Genomic DNA, 23,163 nt, shown 5'->3' with positions numbered 1-23,163 from the left:
ATACATAAGTGGCAATCATTGCTGCTAAGACTCATATGACTCCAATGGAAAATGAAGTGCTCAAAAGGTATCAGATAAGCTGGACTGGAGGTGGATTGGAGGTATAATTGCACTCTTGTGCTATGTGCATATTTTTTAAAGTTTTTGCACGTTGACTATAACACAAGCCAAGCAGTAGCTATGAAACAGCATTCATAAATGGGTTTTGGCTCCCTCCCTCCCTTCATTGTATTATTGGTCACTCCTCCACATATATACAGCGGCTTGCAGGCTTACCTCTTCAAATACAGCATAGGATAGTTAGTGTACATTTGTAGAAGAGTAAAAGAGGACATTTCTTTATTTTTTTATTTCTAGACATTCCAATTTGCATTATCCCCAAATACCTGTAGATCAAACCCAAGTGATTTAGAGAGAATTTTTTTTTTTTTTTTTTTTTTTGCGGTAGGCGGGCCTCTCACTGCTGTGGCCTCTCCCGTTGCGGAGCACAGGCTCCAGACGCGCAGGCTCAGCGGCCATGGCTCACGGGCCCAGCCGCTCTGCGGCATGTGGGATCTTCCCGGACCGGGGCACAAACCCGTGTCCCCTGCATCGGCAGGCGGACTCTCAACCACTGCGCCACCAGGGAAGCCCCGAGAGAATTATTTTTAATAAGAATATTTCTTAATGTCTCTGTCCCAGGAGATGGAGACAAAAGTAGGGGTGATACATATCCTGTATTTATGTTTTATCCAACTAACAGAGAGGAAGCCCCTTGAGAGCTTTTGAACCTCAACTTTGGGCCCAGGGTAGGTGTTTTAATGTGTAACGCTTAGGGAGTGAGTGAATAAGTGTCAGTCTTTTTTCAAATAAGAATGTACTTCATGCATATTGAACAAGTATTTGAATGTTTACCAAATACAAGGCAAGTGCTGGGCACTGGAGGACACAGTGAACAGGACCACATGGTCCCTGCCCTAACGAAGCATGGGAGATGGACATTAAATACCTAGTCCAGTCTTTTTTAAAAATTACACAGCTCTAAATAAGATTCTATGAAAGAAAAGTGTAGGGTGCTGGGTAACAGTGTAACTGAAGGACTTGAAATAGATCAGGAAAAGCTTGCTTGAGGAAGCGATGTTGAGCTAACCTCTGAAAGAGGAACAGGTGTTAAGCAGACATAGAGTGATGGACAGAAGGCTTATGGAAAAGAGGCTGGGGAAGGGAGAAATGGCAGAGTGAGGGAGAGAGGGCAGAGCAGACTCTGGGGGTTTAGGCAAGGGTCAGAGACGCAGACCCCTGTGGAACACTTGGGCTTTGGAAATGGGAAGCCATTTATTGGAGGGCAACAAGGTTGAAAGTCAGGAGTCCACACTGCTGGTGACTAGGCCTTTGTTTAAGAGAATTGTTTTTAACAACGTTCAGGGAAAATCCATCTCCCTGCAAGACTCCAAATCTATTCATAGGTTCTTTTTAGAAGATAGTGAGTGAAAGGGTCAGAACACTGAGAGGGGAACATCCATGGGAAGGGACTTCTAACGAAGTTCCCTTTATTTTCTAGATAACAATTAAGTGATGACCAGATTGTACCTGTACTCATTTCTCAGCATAATTGAAAACTTCGCTCATCTTGTCTTAGCAGAGGTGGACAAAAAGTCCAGCTCTGTGATTACAATCTGGTCTCTAATCTGCTTTCACGGCTCACAGTGATGACATCCAATTACAGCTCCTTCTCTCTCTTCTGGGTCAACCAGAGGGCAGTCTTTCTCTTCTTTTTTTTTTTTTTTTTTTTTTGCTGTACGCGGGCCTCTCACTGTTGTGGCCTCTCCCGTTGCGGAGCACAGGCTCCGGACGCACAGGCTCAGCAGCCATGGCTCACGGGCCCAGCCGCTCCGCGGCATATGGGATCCTCCCAGACCGGGGCACGAACCCGTATCCCCTGCATCGGCAGGCGGACTCTCAACCACTGCGCCACCAGGGAGGCCCCAGTCTTTCTCTTCTTTAACAGAGGTTTACAAAGAGGCACACGTTTAAAAATTCTCATGATCTAGCGAGAGACACAAGTTGAACATTCCCATGCTTTTGTTCTCTTTCCTTCGTTAAAACTAAATAAATAATCTCATGGACTGGAACAGCCTAGGCCTTACTGTGCTCTTCTGGTGACGCTTTACTCATTCCATGTGTTCTGAGGTGGTGACAGGACTTTTGTCACATGACAAATAGCCAGGACACCTCCCTCCACCATCTGAGGAAGGATTATTCAAGGGTCCCCTGGCAGCATCTTATATTTCTCTTATACAATCTCAGCTCCTGACAAAGAGCTGAGGGCACACAGTAGGTAGTCAATTCCAAACAGTTAATTTAAAAAAAAAATCTATCTCAAGAAAATAAAGTCATGAACCTATATGGTTGTTTGTGAAAAGCTGAGACTGCCAATGTCAAACCTATAGATCATCTCTTAGTCTCCCCCAACCCCTTATCCTCAGGGATTACGGTCCTAGACTCCCAGTGGGTGCCTGAAATCACAGATAGTACTGAACCCTTTATATACTATGTTTTTTCCTATACATATATACTTAAGATAAAGTTTAATTTATTAATTAGGCACAGTAAGAGATTAACAATAATAAGTAATAATACAGTAGAACAATTATAACAATATACTGTATTAAAATTGATGTGAATGTGGTCTTTCTCTCCCTCTCTCAAAATATCTTATTACATAATGCTAAATCTATAAAGTGATCATCTCTAGGTAATGGTGGTTTTAATTTTTTCCTTTATACTTATTCCCCCAAACCCAGTTTTCTACAATGAGTATGGACATAGATATAGAAATAGGTGTGGATATAGTTGTGGGTTTAAAAAGTAGATAAAATTACAGATTCTTTTTTGGAATCCAAATTTGTTTTCTTGCTCAGAATTTTCAATGAAATTGCATGGAAGAAGGAAGCTGACACATTACTATGTTGACGCAAATACTCAATAAACAACCTGTAATAAAAATAGAAAAGAGTTTTATTCAAGCCAAACTGAGGACTATAGCCCAGGAGACACAGATTCAAGAAGCACTTGAATTGTGTTCCACTGACTATGAAACGGGGAGGCTTATATAGGCAAAAAACCACAGTTACACGTTGTTTGTCAAGAATTAGGATTGGAGCTTGCAAGAAGTAAGGGTGCTTGTTAAGCAAGGATAGGTTGGGGTCCAAAATCATCACATAGTTATAAGGGGAGACCTTGAGACCATAAGGTTGCAGCTGGCAGCTGCTGGCAGATATCGTTTTGAAAACATCTGGTGGTGTCTTTGAGTTTGATACAGTTCAGAAAATTCAGGTTGTCAGGAATGTATGTGAAACCACATCCACAACGACCACCCAACTCCGTTTTGAATGCCTGAACCACGGTTACTTCATTTTGATTTTTAAATGCATTCTTTTCTGTCATGGTTAAAGCAGATGTACAATGCATGTTTGACAGGCCACAGGCTGTTCTAGTTAGCATAAAGTTCAAGCCAAAGCATGTATAAGCCAGGATGACTTCCCCGTACCTCAATATGTGAACATTTCTTCCATCAACTAACAATTTAATAAGGAGGGAAGGGGCAAGGTGACACATTGCATTACTATTAATTTCATATCACTGTTCTTTAGAACAGTGTGATACCCTTTTCAAAGCACTTTATTGTATATTACCTCACTGGTTTATCATCCCATTTGCGTCAGCATTTAGTGTGACGTGTGGGTTACTAGGGCACTGAATAGATAAGGGAGATGTGAAAAGGAAAAATTATATGGAGAGCAGTGAGGCTTGAATCCCCACAGTAGCTAATGGTGTGGAGCTCTGAGGTTCAGCTTCATCTGCGTCCTGGTCAACCCGTCTCTGAGGCCTGAGGAAGCTGAAATGAATTCCAAGGGGAGGCTAGGTGAAGTTACACCTGCAACTACCATATGCTCCAGAGGGGGCCTGATGAAGCAGCCAAAGCCTTTAGGGCCTCTCAGAATCCACCCCACCTCCAGACTTGCTGATGCCACTCAGACCTTTCTGAACTGCTTCCTGCAGGGGGAACACAAGACAAAGCCATTGCTTGCTTCTAACTTCTCATAGGGGAAAGGGTGGCAGGCTGAGGGTAGGGTTGCCAGACCTAGCAAATAAAAATACAGGATGCCCAATTTAATTTTAATTTTGGATAAACAACAAATGACTTTTTAGTATAAGTGTGTCCCCTGCAATAGCTGGGCCTGATACTGGATGTAGTCTCCAGCCTGGTCTTTGCACACTTAGGCATCCATCACCAAGGCAGGCTCTTGGCTGAAGCCAGGGAATCACTCTGTGAACCAGCCTGTTCAAAGATTCAGTTTCAACCAATGGAGACCACACACTTGTGATTCATTTATCTGCTTCCCCCAACCCATGCAGAAAATTGGGATCACTGTATTTATAATTACAGAAATTATGTAAGTAATTAGCATGCATCTGCATAGGCTCTTTTCAGATAATTTTCATTTATAACATTTTATTTTTCCCCTTAAAAATGGGAAGTAGAGAAGGCTTGTTGGGTGTTAAAGAAATGTATTTGTGTCAAGAAAGAAGCTTTGAAAAATGAAAGAAAGAAAGAAAGAAGCTTTTACTATTTATAGAAGAGATGGTATACTAATGAACTTGAACCAGTAGGTCAGCCTGGTTTACCTTACTGTTTCAAGAAGCTGTGCTTGCCCCTGTAAGTTCTTTGTTTTGTCATTTTTGTATGAATGTTTTTGGAATTCTAGAAAACATGTTTTCTGGATGCCCTTTCCCTTTAAGCTGAATTATTTATAATGAGAAAGTATAAAAATTATAACTATAAAATACAAATGGGGATTGATTTTTTTAAAACTTGAAGTTATCTCTCTAATACATATTTTAGTGAGTAAAATGTACTCAGAAACACAAAATCACTTAAGATTCTTATCCCTAAATGGGTCTTTATAATATGTTTGATACTTTATTTCAATTCTAATTAATTTAGATTAATTTTTAAATTTTATCTCATTAGTTTTTCCTAAGGCAAATAATCGTAAAATACATCTTGTCTTTGTTATCAGCTGTCAAATAAAGGAAAATGCAGTAGAACGATTCATGGCTCAAATAAAGAAAATTAGAGAAAAGAACCAAAAATATCATGAAAGAGTAAGTATAAAATTTAAAGCCACTATCTAGTCATTAAACATTTACACAAATGCTTTAAAAAATTGTGAGTTATGATGAAATGAACTCTAGGAAATTATCTTCTTTAGCCCTTGGAGTTGATAAATTTCTACTATATTTAAATATATTTTTGTACATGGGAGACAAGAGGATACTGCTGTTCTTATTATATTAATTATAACGTCAAAGGAAGTCATCTTGAATTGTGTTATTTAGATCATGCGGACACTGAATCTTATGTTGAAAATTTTAAAGCTCTGCAACCACATTTATCTTTTAATTTCTTATTTAACCGCACTATAAAACATTGGTTCTCTATTTTAAATTTCTGTATCTGTTTTCCTTTAGATTTTCAGAGTGTGTGCATATGTAAATATTATCTGAAAAGTACAATCTTGGTTGTTAAAATGACTAATTTATTGTTTAAGTGATTTATTTTTATGAAATTAGAATAAAACGACTCTCAAAGGGGTGCTGTATATGACTATCAGGACCAACAGAAATAAAGTTGGGAAGCAGTAAATGATAACGCATACAACTTAGCCCTTAAGGGGTCTCATGAGTGAGGAAATACTGAGGGTGTCTGCTATTAAAACATTTATTTTATATGTACCCTGAAATTTCCACACTTGTTTTATTTGGCTTTTGTCTAAAAAGACTATATCTACAAATTTTAACAGAATTTGGGTCAGAGACCTAAATTTGCATCCTGACTGTACAACTTACTGCTGATGTCATTTTGGCCAAACTGGTGTAAGCCTCAATTTCCCCCTTGTAAAATGAGGATTCCTGTCTTCCTTATAGGGTGAATTTGTTCATTTGTTCAGCAAATATGTATTGGGCAAGAAAAGCCCTGGTGGTGATATAACTGTGACCCTGACACTGTCATGATTCTGAAGAATCAGTCACTTGAAATAGGACCTAAGAAACTGAAAGTCTGTGGATGAGAGTGGAAAGGGGAAGTCTGGCTTAGGCACTTGGAGGCAGGTTCCACATGATGTGATTCCAGAGCACATGAGAGTGAGCCACCATCAAGGGACCTATGCACATCCCCTAGTGGTCAACATGGGAACTCCCAGGCCAGTTTTGGGATTTCCATTTGGTTGCGGAAAGGACAACAGATCAGGACTAAGGAATCACTTTCCCATAACCCATCAATTGGAGCCAGAAACAAAGTTCTTGTTTCCATGAGGATTAGCTCAAGAATGAGATAGGTCTAAGTCTGCTCTTGGAGTCATTAGTGGACCCAGCAGTGAGGAGCATGGTAATGCAGACTCTAGCTCAACCATATGTATTTATTTCTTTCCATTTATGCTGCTATTGCCACAGTTTAAGCCACCATCATCTCTTACCCATCCTTCCTCTAACCAGTACATTTTCCACAGTGCAACCAGAATTACCCTTGGAATACGGTAAACTTTGGTGCTTAAAACCCTGCAGTGGCTTCCTACTGCACAGAAAGTAAAATCCATAGTCCTTCAAGGCCCTGCAAAAGCTGACCTCTGCTCACCTCTCCAGTCTTTTCTCCAGCTGCCCCACCCTTTGCTTACCCCTGCTTCTTTTAAATATTAGAAAACCCAATCTTTTTCTTGCTATGGTACCTTTACAACAAAAAGGCTGTTTCCTCTTCCCGAAATGCTCTTCTCTTGGCTAGCCCCTGTTCATTCCCCCCATCTGAGCTAGGATGTTGTGTAAAAATATTTCTCCATTATTCAGTTGAAAGCCCTTTAGGCAGCAGCAATCAAATCTTATCTTTGTTTCTCCAGAAAGGCCCAGCATGAGTAGATGTTCAACAAATATATGTTGAGTTGATTCACACAAACACCAGTGGGAGGAAAAAAATTTCTGAGGTCAAAAAATATCTGAGGTCAAAAAATATCTGAGGTCACAGATATTTAAATTGCTAAGTTAAACATGACTCATGAGCAAGATATATTTTTCTCTTCAGTTATGTCGAAATCGGAAATGCCCCTCTTCCTTCCTACCCATCATCTCTTCCTATGTGTTTAGTTCTGTTTAGATGTTTATTATCTTTCTTTCTCTGTTTGCATTCATTGCTCCACTACATCATTAGATATTTCATAGTTCAGTGTGTCCACATCCATCCTTACTTCCCGACACATACTTTCACTCCTGCTATTCCCCTACAACCACTCTAGCAAAAGTTGTTAATGACCAGTTAGCCAGGTTCAATGGACTCTTTGTAGTCCTTTCTTTACCCCTTACTCCTTCAGCAGTCACTCCTGTCATCTTGAAACTCTTTTTCCTTTGGGTTCCAGGATATCACTCTTAAATTTCCTTCTACTTCTCTGATCATTTCTTCTTGGTTTTCTTTTTTTTTTTCCCTAGAACCACCCTTTAATTAGGGTATTTATCAAGGTTCTGATCTCAATCCTTCTCTTTCACTCTAAACTCTCTCTGGATCATCTTATTTAACATCATGGCTTCAAATGCCATCTTCATGGTGATACTTCTCATATGTATATGTGACAGAATTCATAATCCTATTGAAAGGGTTCCCGACCCAATTCCAACTTGTATGTGTGGAGGCTTCCTCTCACCAGCAAGAGAATCTCAGACACAAACAGGGTGTCTGAGAGTTCAGCTCAACTCTGACACTACCTACCAGGAGATAGAATCAGATTCCACAGGTAAAGGGCTCAGTCCCACAAGACCACCCTCCACTTCAGACGCCAGCTGCAAGTCCAGGTTGTTATTTGTGCTTCTGACCGACTGGCTATAAATCAGAGGCTCGCACAACCCCTTCCTCAGTTTCAATTAATTTGCTAGAATGGCTCCCAGAACTCAGGAAAACCCATTCACTCACTAGATTACTGACTTATCATAAAAAGGATATTAAAGGATATGAATCAAAATCAACAGCCAGATGAAGAGATACATAGAGCAAAGTCCTAAACAAAGGAGGTTCTGTCCTTATGAAGCTTGGGGCCTAGCACAGTGTCACATGGAAGCTCTCTCAAAACGGACCAAAAGACGCTCCTTTTTCTGGTTTTAATGGAGGCTTCATTACATAATCATGATTGACTAAATCATTGGCCAATAGTGGCTCATTCAACCTTAAGTCCCTCTACCTTCCCTGGAAATCAGGGGGAGGGAATGAAAGTTCCAACCCTCTAATAACTTGGTTGGTTCTCCTGGCAACCAGGCCCCTTCCCTCTCTCCCCACCTGTGGGATTCAAAAGTCACTTTCATTAACATAAACCCAATTGTGATGGCAGAAATTCCAAGGGTTTTGGGCACTGTGGACCAGGAACTATGGGTGAAAACCAAATATAGCTAAGAAATATGTTTTAGTCATCTGAATGACCAAATAAATATATTTTTATAGATTACAATATCACAACTATACACTAAAAAAAAAAATTTAAAAACTGGTGAAATCCAAATAAAGTCTCTAGTTCAGTTAACAACATTGTACCAATGTCAGTTTGCTGGTTTTGATACTGTACTATCATTAGATAAGATGTTATCATTGGGGAAAGCTGGGTGAATAGTAGATGGCCACTGTGTGTCCTATTTTGGCAACTTCTATTCTTGTTCTTGTGAGTCTTAAAAAGTTTAAAAAAAGGCCATGAGATGGCCTTATAACAAAACAAAATTAATCCTTTCTTTGTAGCTTAATTACTAAATTTCTTTTCTTCTATTTTATAATGTGATAATTATTCTTACCTCAAATAATAAATGTACTTCACTTCGTGAGATAAATGTCATTTTTTAGCATATTGGTGGATATATTTAAATAAATTTTATTTTGGTATGTAGCTCAAAATAATTTTTCAGACATAGCAAATTTTATAACAAACATTGTCAAACACATTTCCTTTCTATTTGAAATTCATACAGGATTTGGGAAGTTTAATATAGATGTTATTAAATTTATATATATGCTCTATACATGCATGTGGCCTTTTAGATTCCCAGGACTATGTCAGAGCTTTCAAAGCTCTCTATGGACATCTCATCTGCAGCTTTCTTTTAAAGTTTTTTTGTCAGCTTGTTGTTTACCTCAACTTTTATTACCGCCTCAGGGAGCTGTAATGTTCAACAATTGTTGATTGTTTTTGACAAACATCTGCCTCTGATTGTTTTTGACCAACATCAATCTGGGAAAAGGCTGGTCACACATTGGGTAAGCTCTGACTCAGGTCAAATAAAGACAAGGTTTCCCAGTGGGATTTTGCAGGGAATTACCAGATAGGTCAAATAATGACTGTTATTTGAGAACTGGGCTTTGGAAGAGTTCTGTTCCCCTCACTTCTCTTCCTGACCCTCAACCCCAGGCTGCTAAGTTGCTGGTTTTTACGATAACCATGGGGATTTTGGTTCTTAGAGCAAGTTAAAATGCCACAAAGCTCACTGTCCTTACCAAGATTCATTTTTCTTGAATAAACACTCCCTGGAAGTTACTGCAAAGCCTTTAATTTCAAGAGTTCTGAAAAGTTGATTTTGACAATTTTTGCCAACTTTTTCTCATTGCTTTTATGAAGCAGAGGATTTTCAGAAGTCTTACTCCAACATTCCTGCTTACATCACACCCAATATTTTACACAGAAGGAAAGAGATTCAGTTTTCAGATATATCATATTATGAACCCTTCGGTACTAAAAATTCTTCAGAGACAGAATTATGATACTTTAGAATATTACAAATAAAAGATCAGAGAAGTTAAACCACCGAATTTTGAATATCATATCTTTTTCATCTTTATTTCCATTTTTTTAAATCACTCAAAGCCTGTCCAGTCCCAGTCTTTTTTTTTTTTTGCCTATATTTCTCAATACTGAGCATCATCATAAAGTTAATTGTCTGTTGCTTTCTTTCAGCTTATCAAAGTTTTAAATTAAAATTCTAATGCACTGAAATGGCAATAATGTCACGCAGCCTGTGGAATAACTTAAAGAGCACTAAGGTTACATAATCCTGTCCAGGGAGTTTACTAAACTAGAAATCAAATTTTTCAGCCCTCAACTTTAAAGTTTGTTGGATTCAGTGTTAAAGAATTGAGTTTTAGTAGGCCATAGCACTATCAATAAATCACAGATATTTGGATTACCTGAAAGAAGTTTGCTACCCAAACTATGGGTTGTGGGCCAGCAGGGTTGGCATCAGCTGGAGCTTATCAGAAGTGCAGGATTGCAGGCTTCATACCAAACTTACTGAACAAGAATCTGCATTTTAACAAGGTCCCCAAGTGTTGTGTATACACATTGAAGTTTGAGAAGCACTGGCCCAGAGAATCAATTTTGGGAAAGAAAATACTCTTACAGTAGAGTATCCATGTAGGTTAAGAGGATAAAAGACGTGAATATCAGAAATAAAATGTTGAAGAAAGCTATAGTAAAGAGAATGTTAAATTACAGGAAAAATAATTTTTAAAATAAGTATTAGAATATTTTAAGTATATGCATTTCATTAGGTTTAAGAAATTGAAGGAGAGACACCAGGGGAGTGAGGATTAAAACTTAAAGGGAGGCTAAGAAAATTACAAGGAAAAGGTATTAAGTTCACACACCGTAAAATATCTCTACATATATATAATAAGCTAGCAAGAGCAAGAATAAACTCTAAGTTGATTAAGTAAGAAACTTGGAAACATAGGTGGGATATTCACAAAAGGAACACAGTCCATACTTCAGGTGTGGAGTATTGAAATAGTAACCATCACCCCAGAACAAGAGAATTAGGGTCATTTGTGAGAAAAACAAAGAATAATGTAAATTCCACAAGAGCAATACTTTTGTCTATTTTGTTCACTGATATATTCCTAGTGTCTAGAAGACTACCTGGCATATGGTAGATGCCCCATAAATATTGACTAAATGAACGATGTTTCCTAGAAAAGAAAGGTGTTTGTGGGAGTTGAAGAAACTGACCTCTGAAATCTAATTTTAATGTTCACCGATCCTATGATAGGGTGATAGACTGGCAGATTAATAACGCAGGTTTTAATATGTAACTTTCTCTTCAGTGATTACTGTATTGATGGGTTTAATTTTGAGTCTTCCATATTCCTTATGTTCTTTAGAGATATTATTGAATAACTTATTTCATTAAATATCTCTCATTTTGCAAACCTCAATGTGTAACTCTATTTGAGGGAAATCAATGGAAATACTTCAGCAGATGTAATTAACAACTGTTGATATTCATGACAGAATAAACGCTTAAAGGATGAACAGATTTGGCACATAAGGAACCTACTAAAGGAACTGAGTGAGGAGAAGTCAGAGGGATTAGCAGTTGTAACAAGAGAGGAAGTTGAAAAAGCAATGAAGGAAAAATGGAAGTTTGTAAGAGACCAGAACAAAACTTGAAAGGTGATTTAGAAACTTAGAAAATTATCATAAAGCTGTATCAAGTTATTTCTTGAATGTATTAATGCTTTTGTCTCCTAATATGTTCAAAAGGCTGTGAACACATTTCAAATGACATCATCACCACAACCACAAACACATATAAGTAAGTGGACGAGAGAGGGAAATAAAGTGGGCAGAGATACTGAAACCAAGCGAGGAGGAGTAAGGTCAGTGATCAAAAACAAAGACAGGGCTTCCCTGGTGGCGCAGTGGTTGAGAGTCCGCCTGCCGATGCAGGGGACACGGGTTCGTGCCCCGGACGGACCGGGAGGATTCCACATGCCGCGGAGCGTCTGGGCCTGTGAGCCATGGCCGCTGGGCCTGTGCGTCTGGAGCCTGTGCTCCGCAACGAGAGAGGGCACAGCAGTGAGAGGTCCGCGTACCGCAAAAAAAAAAAAAAAAAAAATCCTAGCTCTTCATCATAAACATGCTGCTCAGATTTCTAAAACTTTTGCCAGAACCTCTATAAATACCATCTCAGCTAGGAAGCTGGAAAACAAGGGAGAGACTTGAGTGCTCTCAGGAAGCAGTATTAGAATCTGAGAGGCGAAAAAAGGAACTAGATTTTCTTGAGTTTCCCCAAGCATTTTAGAGAGCCTCCTTACCCAAGCGCTTGGCACAGAGCAGGCATTCCATTTGTAGATATTTGTTATTTTGAAAGAAATAGTTACCAACACCAAAGGTCAATCAGCACATTTCATTTTTAGGGGGTCTCTAAAACTTTCCCATAAGCATCCTCCTGCCAAGTCCCTGTGTGGGCAACAGTGATGTCATGAGGTGGTAGATGTATTTTCTGGTCCGGCTCCTATCTAGGAGAGTTCTGCTTATGTTTGGAAGGAATGCTTTAAGAAGTCACACCCTTGAGATGGGTGTGAGACCAAAGCAGATACTTAGATGTGCTCACTAAACCGCCTTCAGTGGGAATGGGCCCGGTTAGTTAAGGTGTGCCTGTCTGTGGTTTGGGCTGAGTGCTGGGGTATGTGTGTCCTACAGGACTGGGGACGTGCTGGGTGACTAAGAACAGGAGGGCTGGGCATGTGCAGTGGTCCAAGGAAGAAAGAAGCCCACAGATGCTGAGGAAGAGAGGGAAAGAAAGAACAGATGTGTCTACAAAGGATCCCTGAGGCAGTGACATTTAGTACCAGGTAGTCAGTCACTTTCAACTCAATTTGGTCCGTGGAGCAGCAGCTGGAGCTTCACCTGGCAGCTTGTGATAGTACAGAACCTCAGGCCCCCATCCGGACCTGCTGAATCAGAACCTGCATTTGGATGGGAGCCTAGGGGAGTCCTGTGCACAGTAAAGTTTGAGAGGTGCTGACAAAACTCCCTTCTTCCAATGTTTAGTTAGGATTCTTTCAGTTGCAAGGATAAAAATCCAATCCAAACTAGTCCAAGCATAAAGAAGATGTTAATTTTTTCATGTAACCAAACAGAAAAGGCAGGGTGCTACTGACGTGGACCCAGAGCCTCACATGCTGTCAGATCTCAGCAGTTTTTTTGTTAATTTCCCTCTTGCCCCCCCCTCTCCCCCTGCATCACCCTCCCTCTTTTTTCCCACCTCCTCCCCCTCCACCCGCTGCTCCTCTTATGCATCTTCTCTCTCTGCCTTCCCCCTGAAAGTTGGCTCCTTTTTCTGAGAATGTTCTCCCCGTGAGGCTGGAATTCTGACCAGAGACACCTCTGAACTTACATCCTTATAACCTCAAAGTGGAGACAAAAGAGACATGTTTTCCACCAGTCAAAATATTTCTAGGGGAGGACTCCGAGCATTTGCCCAGCTTGGGGCACCTGCTCAGCCCTGGACCAATCCCTAAAGCCAGGAGAAGGGGCGACTGTAATCGGTCTACTTATATGACAAGGGATAGGAGACATGTGTTACTAGAAGGGAAGGGAGAGAGGGGCTCTGGGAAAGTAGAGCAACAGCCACTACACCCCCCTCTCTTTCAAAAGCTTCAGTGACATCAATCAACCCTACCCACAAAGACTGAACATGGTGCAGGGCTGAGACAGCAACAGTCTGCCCACATCAGAGGACAGCTGATCACTGGGGTGCAGTGTTCTTAATTGTTTAATGATAATAACAAGTACCATTTGTTAAGGGAGTTTAAAATATATTATCCTATATTCTTAATATATTAAGTATATATTAAAATATATGTATTAAAAATATATTATCATGTCTTGGAAAAAGACACGTCTGGAGTCCTTCTGGACCTTTGGACTGAAGAACACCTCTCTGGCCTGAATGGAATGCTTCAGGCATAAACATCGATTGAGCACCAACTAATTGCCAGACTCTGTGCTAAGTGCCAGGTTGACAGAGATGAATAAGATGTGGTCTTGCCCTCAGGGGCTCTCAAACAAGATGGTGCATGGTAGCAAGCCAAACTGCCATTCAGTTCATTGGACCTGGCTTTTTGTAATGCTGCCTTTTCCAGAATATTCAGCAGCATGATACTCAGCCTAAAGACTGAGTAGAATGTCATGTGTAGGAAGTACACTAGGGCAAGCTGAAAGTTTATATGATTGAGAGGGCTCCATATTTGTACACACATAACTGGGGAACTTATCTTTCACTCTGAAGTCTCACTGTGTGGGATTAGGGAAAGGCAGGTTATTATGACTATCATATGCTATCATTTCACACAAGGGAAGCTCAAACAATTGAACTTTAAATGATGGAATCAAACAACTTACCTACAAAATTGGTCGCCAAGTACTGTGGCAGGATGTTAAGTTGAAATCACTTTGCCCAGACACATAATGACCAGAAAAATGACAATTTACTAATAAAAAGTATACGCGACATAATATATTGTACAAAACAGGACACTTATCAAGCTCTCACAAGCATAATTTAAGCTTGTGGGTCCCTAGGCATATAGGCTGATTTCATGTTACAGCTCTCAATCACAGCCCCAAACCACACAACTACTTTATAATTAGAAGTTTAATTTTACTTAGATTTTGAATCATGAGGGATAGATAAACAATAGTTTGAATAGTTTAGATTTCCCTAAATTATAGATATAAAATAGTATTTATGACTTGATATTTTCATATCAGACCTTAACTTCACAAAAACAGATTGCAACATATAATGGTTGCAAGGACAATAGAAATGACGGAAAGTCTCGATTTTCTTTCAACAGATATGTGCATCCAAATAAATGACGCTGAGAAACTATTTCTTGAGAAACTCAAGAAATAGTCTGAGAAAGAATATTGGGAGGAGTACAAGAATGTAGGGAGTGAACAACATGCTAAACTCATTACCTCCTTACAGAATGACATCAACAGAGTTAAAGAGACTGCTGAGAAAATGTCAGGTCAGTTTCAAGAAAGCTGGTTCAGATTCAATAAAAAAATCTTTCAGAGGCAGACATTTGGTGGAAGAAAGAAACGGGTACCCCCTGAATCATCCGTTACTCTCAGCTGTCAGCACAAGCACTATGCGTCTAAGGATTAGGTGAAGGGAGGAAGTAAAGAAACTATCCCAGGACCACCTATGGAACTGAGAAGGGGAAGTAAAGGGATGGGAGTGTGTGCCTCTGTGTGTGTAGAAACCCTGCAACTGACTTTGAGAAAGAAGCTTCATTCAGTGGGTGGGTGTCTACCTGCGCTCACACCTGGGTCTGGGCCAATTCCACCAAGGTGGGAGGGTCCTGGGAAGGGGTTATATTAGAGAAGGAATTCACCTGAGGCAAGCTGAGGCAACCCACCCAGGCTGGACAATAAGAATCGTTATAGAAAAATGGCCAAGTAAATGCTAAGTTGCAGTCGGGGGGAAAAAAGCTGGAGAACAAACATGAGACAGGAAGTGAAGAGGGTATGGAGCAGGGCGGCCTCGGGCATAATGAATCTTACCTGGATCAGAGCTAGGAACCATGAAGCCAGCCAGCTGTCTGTCACTGAGGCATAGTGGCTTAAAAGAACACCAGACACTCAGAGACAAGAAAGTCCTAGGGTAGAACAAACAGGAGAAATCTGGCCTGAAAGAACACTGTGGGTGGATGGCAGTTCTGAGCCCAGCTGGTAATGGTACCCTGTTTTGTGGAAGGAGCGTTCATTTGGGGTCATTCCCACTATCCCCTCTGAGGCTCTGTCCAGTCAGTCTGCTTCTAGACCAATTCTTATGTAAGTTTCTCAGCTCAGGGCCTCTGTACCACAGTGGTAGTGTAAATTTGACCCCAAATCAGTTACAATTTTTCAAAAGGTTCTCCTCCCCAAAAGAAGAAAGTTAAGAGTGACACCCTCCTACCCCTGTCAATCCCCCAGCCACTGAGATCCCTTCTCTAGACAAAAACACTATTACCAGTTCTTTATGTAACCTTTCAGAAAGAGTCCATGCATGTTTCAGTATGTACATATATGTCACAAGCAGCATGCCACAGATGCAATTTTTCACTTGCTCTTTCAGGTAACAATATGGACATCCTTATAGATGAGTACATATTAATACTTCCTCATCCTCCCAATGGCTACTTTGTTTTGTTGTACCATAATTTTTTAAAGTCCCCTACTCATAAGCATTTAGGTTGTTTCCCATCTTTTACTATTACAAATAATACTGCAGTGACTATCCTTACACAATCTCATTTTACTACGATGAATACCCTTGCATGTATGTAATTCCATTTATGTGTATCTCTAAAGGGAAATGGCTGGCCCAAACAGCCTATTCATTTTTACACTGATAGGCATGGCCCTACAGAGGTTGTATCAAGTGTACTCCAGCTGGTGGTGGTAAGGATGTCTGTTTTCCCACTTCTTCAACAACAGGGGATGTGATCGACCTCTTTGTTCTTTGCCAGTCTTATAGGTAGAAAATGGTATCTCACTGTAGCTTTAATTTCCATTTCTCTTACTATAAGCAACAGTGAATATCTTTTTATAAGTTCAAGAACCATATGAATTTCCTTTCTGTTCACATCTTTGCCCATTTTTCTATCATGCTGTGGAGCTCTTTCCATTTCAAGGAAGTTAGCTCTTTAGCTGTGATATAAGATGCAAATATTTTTCCCATTTGTCATTAGTCTTTTGTTTATGCAGTGTTTGTATGAGGAGATTTTATAGTTTTATAGTGCCCGATTTATCACTTTGATTTTATGATTTCTGGTATTACAAATACATTCTCTAATATTTTCTTCTAGAATTTTTTATGGCTTCATTTTTATATTTAATCTCTGACTTTTTTGTGTGAGATAGGAAACCAACCTTATTTTTTGCCAGATGGCTTTCCAGTTGTCCCAACATCACCTGTTAAATAAGCCATTTTTACCCTATGATCCAAAATGCTAACTTTATCATACTTTCATTTCCCATGTGTGTTTGGATCTCTTTCTGTCTTTTCTATTCTGTTCCATGGATCTATGTATTTGTGCAACAATACCACACTTTAAAACTTGTTACTGTTCTAGTATGTTTAAAATTTTTAAAATAATTTTTCCAGCATTCCTTTATTTTATGGTTTTTAAGTAGGAAGAGTGATCTTCTCATATAAACTTAACCCATTATCCTGATTAGAAATTTGGATGATTTCTTTGAGCTGAAAATTTCATGCTATTGTATCCAACTTTGCGGTGGGGGTAATAACATTTATATGCTGCTGGTTGAGCCTTGGCATATAGCCAGTTTTAAGTGTCATGGGATAATGGCTGTTATGGGCTTATCTTATTTGCCATTAGTTTTAGGCACTTCTCCTAACCATGCAGCAGCAATTCTGGCTGGGGATGATTAAAGCACCTTGGGGGCCACTAACTGGGCACAATGAATATGAGTAGAACTCCTAAATTAATTTATCTGAAGTCTTACTACCACCATCTCTTCTTTTCCTCTCACCTCTCTCCTTCTTCCATGACTTTTCTAGAATTCTCCTCCCACACCCATGATCATGGAGTTTGTGTTAGCTAGACTGCTTTAATTGCAAGGAACAAGTACTTTAGTAGAAAGGGGCTTTATTGTAAGTGAAACATGATATTAAAATGAAACTTTTTTAGTCTCAGTTTAAACCTGGTTGTCTATATAATGGATACCACATTTCAAAGTAAAGTGAGATATCGCCAGGCAGACTGCCAATATGATGAGGCAGAAAACTGGTTTCACACCTTCAACCACTGAATTCCAGTCTATAAAAGAAGTTGAGGAAGCCATGAAAAGACTGTTGGAAATAAGGAGACAGTTTTTGGAAAAAGCTCTTGGTGTGCTGTAAGGTGTACACAGTCCCCCAAAGGGGCAGGTGAAGGGTAATTCCTCCTTCATCTCAAATCAAGTCGGAAGGTCTTTAAAGGAAATTCTTCAGATTGTTCAACATGTGTTCCCTGCAGTTTGGGGTGGGGGGGTGGACATTGAGATCTAGTTTATGACTCATCCCTGAAAAAAATCTATGGGATAAGTGGCTGACTAGGAAACTGTTCTAACATCAGAGCAAAGAAGAGGTAGGCAGCTGCTGCCCTGGGCTGGGCCTGTGTCTTAGTCCATTCAGGCCTCTATAACAAAGTACCATAGACTAGGTGTCTTACAAATGACAGAAATTTATTTCTCACAGTTCTGGAGGCTGGGAAGTCAAGATCAAGTCACTGACAGATTAGGTGCCCAGTGAGAGCTTGCTTCCTGGTTCATCGATGCCTTCTTTTTGCTGTAACCTCACGTAGTGAAAGGGCGAGGCAACTCTCTAGGGTCTCTATCATAAGGGCACTAATTCCATGCATGAGGGTTCCATCCTCCTGACCTAATGACCATCCAAATACCAGTACATTGGGGATTAGGATTCAACCTAAGAATCTGGGGTGGGCGTGGGTGGGGGGTCACAGACTTTCAGCCTGTAGCAGCCTGCACTTCCAGAGTTTGTTGTGGCAAAGCGAGAAGGAGTGTTTCCTGTGGACCAGTTGTGAAAGAGAGCTGGTACGCAGTCCTGTTAAATCTTGCCTGAGGGCTGATGAGAGGGGCCATGGTGCCCCCAAAGAGAAACAGAAGCCTGTCTATGTGGGAGGAAGGAGGAAACTGAGGCCCAAAGGTCAAAGGAAGAGTCATTAGCCAACCTCCAAGGGCAGTATTTCCCCTGTATCAAGGGCATGCAGGTGAAATATAACTAGCAATGGGGGAGGCAGTCCTCTGGAGAACGTACAAAAACCACCCCCAAGAGAGGAGAATCAATCTTAAATGCTAACTAGACCCAGAAAATGGGACATCAGCTTGAGATAGTATCAGTCAAGTGAGTGCTTTCCTGTCCCTTTCCAGGCTCCCCTTCAGCCCCGAGGGAGAAGGCATAGAAGTTCAAGTCAGAGGAAATGGTAGTAGGTTTAAGCTAGGAAGGGAACAGCCATAACTTTAAATGAAGCTTAACATTTCGATTATTATAAAGACTAGACATATTAATTTCTGATTGGAAGATATTTTGTTATCACAAAGGAACCAGAAAAGTCATAGGATTGCCATGTATCTTACTGAGATCTACTAGCCTCACAGTATGAATTTTAAAGGCAAGAGAGAAAAATAAGGTTTCTTGATGTCCCATGATCATGTTTGTTGGATGTAACACTTGTACTGAAGAATGGGAGGACTGGAGATGGAAACAGAAGGCCATCAGATCAGTGGTGGCTCTAGGGATGCTCCTCCCTACATTTGTCACTCATGGTCTGTGACTGTCCCTCTTGTGCCACCTCTGCTTTGCTCTTTGTGCCGGTCCCCATTCTCTTCTTGCTTCCCACAGACCAATTCTTGCAGTATTCTCCAACCCAGGTTCTGAAAAGAGCCAGTGTGATCACCTACCTAGTCAAAGGTGACAAAAGACCTTCGTCCATGCCTCCTCATGGGTCATCAGTTGGCCCCAGCACAAACCATTCTTTGGTCAGCTGTCCAACCTATCTTATTCAGTAGCCACCCTGAGCCCTGGGGGCATGGGGAGGAAGAACCTGGAGCTGCTTCCCTGAACTTCAGCTAGAAGGAGATGTCGGGATATTGGGTGTAGAAAACACAGTCACTGATATAACCAGGACAAGGCTCTTTCTCTCTCAATAAAAGGAAAGGGAACCTTAGATTAGGCCCAGGAACAGAGAAAGTATGGGGTTATTACAAATCATCAGATATTAGAGTCACAGAGAGTTTTTAATTTTGTCCTTGACCAGGTGCATGGGACAGGGATCCTGAAAATTTTCTTTGTACACTAACAGTGAGTTAAAAGACTTGGGTTCAAGTCCACCTCTTTGAATGCTAGTTTCCTCACCTGTAAAATGAGAGTACCTCAGAGATCTCTAGAGAACTCACAGTCCCAGCACCTGCTTTTCCATACCTTATCTCATCCGACTCTTACAAGTTCCTTTGAGTTGGATACCACTGTGCCCAGTTTAAAGATGAGGAAACAGAGGCCTGGAGAAGTTAATTGCTTTAACTAAACTCACAGATTTAGTAAGCAGTGGAAATGGGATTTGAACACAGGTGTGTGTCAGACCCAAACCGTTGTGCTTCAAATAGTCCTCCCAGCTCTGTGATGCAGCGAGGTAGGGAGGGCTCTCTAACATGCACTCGGCCTGAAGAAATGCTACGTGGCCAGTGTTGCCACCTGCCCTTGCTTGGTTTTCTCCAGAGGGGGCTCAAAGGAAGCCACTGGCACAGTGAAGCTGTGTGACACCGGGAAGTGTGTGAAGAGTGAACAGACTCCTAAAAAGCCGTGGAGCAGAGCCAAAGCAGAGCCACACACAACAAGGAAAAGAAAACAATGCAAAGCAAGCTTCAGCCTCTGAGAAGTGTGGTCAGCTTCTGAGAAGTGACCATATTAGACCGGGCATCTGAGCAGCCAGGAGTCTAAAGGCACATAGTCATAATCTCCCAAGCTCCCATTTGCAGTGTTCCAAACTTTTCTGGGAAGGAGACTTTTACATACTCCCAGTTTCTATGGCCGTATTCACAAATGCGTGGTTAATAGTTGCTACCTGAAGCATCATCTGAATTTCAAAGGATAACAGGGATATTTTCACATCCTCCCTTGTGCTAGCTACTCTGCTTTTAAGAAGAAAAACAGTCCATACAGTCGTATATGGAATTTGGAACAGAGTTGGATGTTATTATCGCTTTTTCAGTATTAACATGAGGGAGAGCTACAACTTTACCCAGAGCATATTTGGTAATCTATTTTTTATGATTTATAGCAAATAATTAATATATAATGTTATCAAGCTCCAGTTTTTATGTTTTCTTTCAGATGCTAAGAATGTAAAATCCATTATAGCTCAACTCCTGATGCATTGCAACTTTTAGATTGATTGTTGTATTTTGTGTGGTAGAAATTTTAAATAAATATCTAGCATTAGTCTAGTGGACTAGATCCTGAACTGAAAAAAAAAATCCATCAGAAATGAGATTGGAATGATTAAAACATTCAAGCAATTACTTTGAATGAGATTAAGAAAAATACAGGTTTTATATATATAGATAGATACACACATACCTACATATACATACACATATACATATATATACATATCCATATATATATACATATATATGTGTAGGTTGGAATCATGAAGATGTCCATTTTCTTATTCTCCAGATGTCAAGTTAGACTAGACCCAAAACCCAATGAACTCTTGTTTATAAACCTCAGCCACTCTTGTTCCAGCTCTGTTAGAGGTAGAAACTGATGGTTCCCAGCCCCCTTTCTGGCCACTCCACAGCCTGGGAGAGCTCGCCCCTTCCCTCCTTCGACTCTCCCTTTCCCTCACCAAAGTTGCCATTGTTTGCTTCTTCTATCCTGGCGCTGAAGGCTCAGATCACTGCCCACCAAAGACTTGCAGTTGGCCAAAGTTCATTTTCTTCAAAATATTTTTCAGTTGTGTTCCAGGGACTGAGGTAATAGAAAGATATGGAAGAGAAGTTTTTACACTCTGCTCAGAGTTTTCCTTGAATAGGGGAAGCAGTTATGCCAGTACAAAATACAAGGAGGTCTGAATAACTCCTGCCTAGCTCCCTGCCCTGCTTTCCAGAGCCTTAGATTGGCTCTAAACTATGGAAAGATCAGACCTACAGATCTTCTTCCCTGTAGCCTAAGATCCTCGAGAGTTCTTAGAATTGGCTTTGGTTGACTTGGTCTGTGAAGAAATTCTTCCATTTGAAACAGTGTCTTAAATGGCAGCTATGTTCCACAACACTCTCAGTACAATACTATTGTTTCATTATAGAATAAGTTAAATGGGTCTCTGTGGACCAGTCCAGAAATCTAGCAACAGTAATTGTCAACATCATTTGTATGGGAAAATACTTTCTGACTTCCAAGTAATTATGCTTCAAATGTTATAAATAAAACACATCTAATGGGGACACATAACATAGATGTTATCATAAAGCACAACTAACTTTGGTGATGCTTAGATTTGGAGGGTACACTGCCCTCCTGTTGCACACTGCTGACTACCTCACTGTATTCAGTCTTTGCTCAGATGTTACCTCCTCAAAAAAGCTTTCTCTGATCACCCTATCTAAAACAGAAAATTTTAGTTTTTCTTCATCACACATCTCACCACCTGAAATATTATTCATTCGCTTCCCCATTAGGATGTACATGTCATAAGGGCAGGGGTTTTGTCTCTTATTTGGCAATATTCCCAGCACCTTAAATAGTGTCATGCACATCAAAAGAACTTGATGATGATTTGTTGAATAAAAGAATGAACAAACTGGACTCATTTATTCAGCTTTATTTCTCTCCACTCTCTAAAGCAGCCTTCATGTCACTACATCTTGCTTCCCTTAAACAGGAGTGTTGATTATATGATCTCTCAGCATCTTTCAAGGCCCCCAATTTTACAATCCTTTGCTCTCTCAATTCTGACATTTATGATGTAAGAAAATCTGGAGAGGATAGAGAATCCAGCGCTTCTTCATCTCAGTTCTCCCTTCTTGCTCTGAATCCAACTCAGAACAGGTCTACTGACTTTCACAGCCCCTCTCCTACTCTCTCTGCTTATTCTGTCTTTCCTGCCCCAGGAAACGCATGCCAAGAATATTGGAAAATTAGTTAGAAGGAGTTAGATGTACAGGATGCCACTCAAGTGTGTAATCAAATCTCTTCATATTTATGTGGTAGAATCAGAAGTTGTGTGATATGAAAGGTAGACGGCTGCATAGGTACTGAAGTGTTAGAAATTCTCCCTTTGGAGAGACAATCCTTTAAAACTATGACTATTCATGAGAGAGATATCATCATAAACGAATTCACATTAAGGTGTTAGTAAATTATTGGAGCACTTCTTCTAATTGGAGGTACTAGATGCTTCAGTAAGAATGTACCTTGAAAATTCAGAAAAGAAAAAGTACATAGAAAGGAGAGGTGGGGATCATGGAAAATAAAATTTATAGCTTCATAGTTTACCTAGGATCTTAAGGTTTCTAATTTTCTTTTTAAAGAACAGTATAAAATCACCCTGGAAGATGATAGAAAGAGAATAATCAGAGAAACTTTGTTGCAACTGAACCAAAAGAAGGAATGGGCCACAGAGGTATATCTCAATTTTCTTTCTTTCTTTTTTCTGATAGTAGATTTTTATTCTTCTCACACAGAATTTCAAAATTTTAACTGAAATGTAGTTGATGTATAATTCTTCTCACACAGAATTTCAAAATTTTA

The 23,163-nt window shown here is 40.1% G+C and overlaps 1 protein-coding gene across 1 annotated transcript in view; it reads left to right on the top strand.

Moving 5' to 3' along the window:
- CCDC83 (coiled-coil domain containing 83) overlaps positions 1 to 23,163 on the top strand; it is a gene marked incomplete at both ends in the record, with an annotated part of 40,452 nt that overhangs the window by 127 nt on the left and 17,162 nt on the right. Inside the window, 6 exon segments of the mRNA XM_082627745.1 lie at positions 5,064 to 5,148; positions 11,343 to 11,484; positions 11,487 to 11,504; positions 14,696 to 14,751; positions 14,755 to 14,872; positions 22,944 to 23,035. Of these exon segments, the coding sequence (XP_082483871.1) occupies positions 5,064 to 5,148; positions 11,343 to 11,484; positions 11,487 to 11,504; positions 14,696 to 14,751; positions 14,755 to 14,872; positions 22,944 to 23,035 (511 nt within the window).

This window comes from Mesoplodon mirus (genome assembly GCF_964341445.2).
Source record: "Mesoplodon mirus genome assembly, chromosome: 7".
NCBI lineage: Eukaryota > Metazoa > Chordata > Mammalia > Artiodactyla > Ziphiidae > Mesoplodon > Mesoplodon mirus.
The sequence above is the reverse complement of the archived record's forward strand: the minus strand, read 5'-3'. Positions and strand labels throughout refer to the sequence as shown.